At 34.1% G+C, this 4,841-nt stretch overlaps 1 protein-coding gene across 1 annotated transcript; it reads right to left on the bottom strand.

Annotated features, from left to right (window-relative positions):
• Window positions 1–1,236: 1,236 nt before the first annotated feature.
• LOC147523141 (uncharacterized) lies at window positions 1,237–4,493 on the bottom strand (the record flags this gene model as incomplete). Its single annotated transcript, XM_086569671.1, has 6 exons — window positions 1,237–1,397; window positions 1,531–1,604; window positions 1,788–1,875; window positions 1,950–2,036; window positions 2,125–2,237; window positions 4,198–4,493. Coding segments are annotated over 2 exons (363 nt in total), but the record flags the coding sequence as incomplete, so codon positions are not given.
• Window positions 4,494–4,841: the final 348 nt, after the last annotated feature.

Here is a 4,841-nt window from a genome sequence, read left to right as displayed (position 1 = left end):
ACCCCTTTGATATAGCTGCTAAAATGCTTTTTAATAAGCAAAAGAAAGTGTCGAGGTCTTTCTAGCGGGGGTTGACTAATACTCCACCCCTAATACCGATGCTAAAGATTTTCCACTTTATGAGCCAACAAATATGAAGAACAATATGAAACATCAACTATACATAAAACAGTTTAATATGGTATCAACATTCTTAATCAGAACTGCATGCATTGCAGTGCAAGTGGCTAATCATCAAAAGGTGATACAATCAAATATGGTAAATTAGATTTCTTAGGAATGAACATACTATAAGTACTTACGTTTTTGCAGCCTGTCTCCCCTCCTTACCAATCACAGCGCCAAACTATCGCTAAAAACAATTAAAAAAAAATCATTAAATATTGAAAGTCAATTATCAAATGACAATAGGCAACTTAACGAAAATGGATGTAACATGTGTATATATCTTCAAAAAAGTTGACTCACATAGGAACACCAGAAGGTTCAATCATGTATAGTTGTGGTCTATCTCTGTCATAACCTCCAAGAATTACCCCACATCCAAATGGTCTGCACCAAATTTATTATTGTGCTCAAATACACAAAATAAAAAAATAAAATGTAATTGTAATGAAACATCACATGTAAGTTCGGTAGTAAGAAAATTGTCTAGAACCTTGGCCACCAATAAAGTGTGCACAAATGCACTTAACTAGCATCCTAATCAGCAAGTTCCTTCACAGGTATGGGTCCCCATAGGTCCTGCATATATATATATATATATATATATATATATATATATATTGCAAATCTATTAGCATGTTTTGCTCTACTATGTTTTATATTGTATGCTAACTTTTAGATATATATATACATACAATACATAGTAAAGCAAAACATGCTAATAGATTTGAAGTTTATCTTTACTTTATAGAAAAATGTAGGGGGTCGAGTAACAGTGACTTTAGTGTACGTCCTAGAGGTAAAATTGTAATTTCTTTTTTTTTTTTTTATAAATATTTTTTGTTTTTTGGAATAGTAAAACGATAATTTCATTCTTTTAAATTTGTTTTTAAAGCAGGTTTTCAAAACTGGTGGGCCATTATGTTTGTGGAAAGTTAGACAAATAGAGCTATAATTGTAAATTCACTCTTAAATTAGTATATTTGGTCAATTTGTAGGACCTTCCCTGTTGAGAAAATACAACACAACACGTGTTTTTACACGTGCACGAGGCTAGTAATGATAATAGTAGAGCAAAACATGCTAATAGATTTGAGTATATAATGATATAATAGTTACATTTACAGTACATATTCTGGAATTAAATTAAAGTAATCTATCTATTTCTCATGGCATTAAGCCACAAAATGCACCAACTGAGCCACAACGTTGATCGACTCGCATTGTGTCTCCTGTAATGCAAATGAAAGAAAGTCAGCTGTTAGCCTGTTATAGATTTCTAGGGAGGTAATCTCTCACTTGAGGACCAAGCTCAAAATATGAAAAATTACCCCTGTATCCTAAGCAACTAGTAAAGATGCTAACCTTTCATAATTAGTTGCTTCAGACTTGGTTCCTGCGACAATTTTTCTCCCATCAGCTGCTAATCCAGCCACAACCTGCATAGGGATTGGAATCAATTAAATAGTAAAATGCATGATAGTAGACTGAACTTTCCTTACAAAGAAACAAGTAACAACAGTTATAATTTATATACTTGATTGCTGAATAAAGGAAGTGAATTACTAGTTAGTTTTAAGGAATATGTGATGTATTGTTTCAAGGAAAATAAAGAAAAATACCATGCCAGAATGGCAATGAACGGAGTGAATTCTCTGATTAGAACCAGGTAACATCATCTTGGAAGCAATCAGTTTCATTCTCCACACCCTTAATAAAAACATACATCAGATAAAAACCCTTTATTTAGAAAAAAAAAACAAAAATAATAAAGTTCCACTGACCATACAATCCCATCTTTGCATTTGATTCCAATAACAGTTCCACTGTTGTCAACGGCTTTGGATAAAACAATATACAAACACTATTGCCTACAACAATGGAAACAAACAACTTTCTTCATATCAGTAACTAACACACACACCTGCGAGAGTAACATAACATGTAGAAATTACTTGCCTTCAAAGAGAACTCTAGCAACAAGCCAGAAATATGAACAACTCATCTAACCACACAACTTGGAATCATTAAAACCCTCAACCAATTGAGCCTTTATGTTCATCTTCGTCAACCTGCAATAATTAGCAGCAACTCAACAATGAAAGCTCATCGAAGAATCTATATCATTCCACAAGTCTAAAGGAAAATAGTGTTTAGTTATAAGCAAACTATCGTCCAGTTTCATTTCAACCCAAGTACATATATACTTCAATCCCGCAAATAAGAGTATAAAATATTTAAGCATACTAAACCTTATACAGAAGAATAAACAAAGAAGTTATTTCATGCATAAATTGCAACATATTCAAAATATCATATCTAACAAAAAGCCAATGCATATTATTATATTTGTGTGGTCTAAAATGATATACCAAGAAGAAAAAAAATATTCAGAATAGTAAGGCTGCCTCATGTATAAAATAATGTGGCATACTGTGATCAAATCAAAGTACTCACATGCCTAAGAGAATAAGCGCGAAACTGCCAATCTACACTAGCCATACTAGAAGGAAAAGTGCAATACTTGGAGTATTAGTTTGGGAGGGGGGAGCAATGGAAAACCATATTTGTAATGGGCAAATACTTGTAACCTTTACAAGTAATTTAATGCACCACTAAAGCATCTAGATGCAAACACTAGAAAAGACCCTACTGTCGATCCTTTCGACTGTCTTCTCCATCCTAGACCTTATTAAGATGAATACAACGCACTGAAGATCAAGTTTTCAGCAAAGTGCAAAAGGAGATGAAGCTCTATTTACAAACTGTGCTGAAGGAAGTTCCTGAGACCGTGGCAGCAAGACTGCTGATTGATAAAATCAGTATACAAATCTCTTTTACACAAACGAACCCCAGCTGGTGCTCTTGGCTTAGGCCTAAACTAGGTGAGCTGATGATAAATACTTATGGGTCTGTTACCGAGGACTCAAATGGATTTGGGGGTGCGATTAGAGATGAAACAGGGGCAGTTAAACTCGCATTCACAGGCAGTTCTGCTAAGAAGTCAATTATGACTCAGGAGCTCTTAGCCATTGAAGCTGGTATGAAGGGTGCGGTAGATATTGGAGCTACAAGAATAATCATTGCGTCTGACTCACAGTGTGCTGTTCGGGCGATCATAGGCAAAGAGGAGCCCCCTTGGTACTGCCTTAATATTGTGGCTTCCATTATTGCTTTGAAAGATCAGTTTGAAGTAGTTGAGTTCAAACATGTGTATAGGGAATCTAATCGGGTAGCTGACTATTTGTCAAAGCTATGTAATGTCTTACATGACTCTATTTTGTTTTTCCACCCTCCTTTGGATGGAGCCCTGTCTAAACTTGTAATGGAGGATGCGCAAGGTAGAATGTATCTAAGATTATGATTAATACAGGTTGGGGTCTGCCGAACCCCTAGCTTCTTCAAAAAAAAAAAAGATGAATACAAAACCTTCTTAACCTTGTTTTTTATCAGTAAAACAACATTATTCATAGAATGTGAACATATTATATGGTCACAGGACTGAGCCTGAGCATCCTAAATTAAGGTTGAGGATAAACCATACCCAGCCAAAACAAGGGGAATACAGATAAAACACAAAAACATATACGAGGGGCATCACCAATCACAAGCACATCAGCACTTAAAAAAATATATGAGACCTTTAATTCAACAAGAAAAATATTAAAAGAGAACCAACAGTGAGGCTAACAAAGTAATTACTAAATTCAACAATTTTCAAACCCTTTTCATTTAAAAAAGAGATCAAAACAAGATTTGCAAAGGGTGAAAATTAGAAATTTTTCAGAAACTATTTACGTTATTCAGCAAATATAGGGAGCTTAATCACGATTATTAACCATAAAACACATTTGTACTATCATCAGAAGCAATATAACAATGATCAACCATAGAAACATGTAGATTCAACCACATTAATATCAAAACTCAAAGATCCAGTTAAATTTCATTCTAAAACTAACATATGAACATGATTGGAGACAAAAACATGAAGAACAACAAGATCTGACAAGTGATCGAAAGGAAACTTACAGAGCAGCAGAAGATTCATCAGTAGAATCAGAAACAATAAAAACAGAAGAACCAAGCTTAAGGCCAGCAGAGAAAATAAGAGGAAGTTCATAAACAACTTTCCTTTTAGGATGAATATCACGTTTCAGTTCTTTAGCAGCAAAAACAGTCTTATAAAACTGAACAACATCAACAAATAACTGTGGTTTCAAACCAAAGAAGCTCACACTCTTAGTTACACCAGAAACAGTAACCTTGTTTCCATTTCCGTTTTCACCATTGTGAAGATCTGATGAAACAACTTGAACAGTCTCTTGTATTTATAGAGTGCGCGTGGACTGAAATTAGGAACCGTTATCAACAAACCAACAAAAAAAAATCGACAATTCACAAATCCCTTACCAAATTTGCTGACAAAATTTGGAAATGCTCTCAAATCAAAATCCAGTCATGCCCTAATTAGATAATCCAAAAAAATGAAGAAGAAAATTGAAAAGAAATGCACAAAAATAAAAACCCTAACAAAATAATTGAAGAATTTGAACTTATCCATCATCCCGTTTTTTAGAAGAAAAAAAAATAGGTCTGAAGAACTCAGTTCGAGCTATCCACTTAAATTAAGTGATTGAGAAAGAAGAGAAAGTCAGAAAGAACCCTAGTTTAGG

Source organism: Coptis chinensis, chromosome 1, assembly GCF_015680905.1.
Source record: "Coptis chinensis isolate HL-2020 chromosome 1, ASM1568090v1, whole genome shotgun sequence".
Taxonomy (NCBI): domain Eukaryota; kingdom Viridiplantae; phylum Streptophyta; class Magnoliopsida; order Ranunculales; family Ranunculaceae; genus Coptis; species Coptis chinensis.
This window is presented reverse-complemented; position numbering and strand designations above follow the sequence as displayed.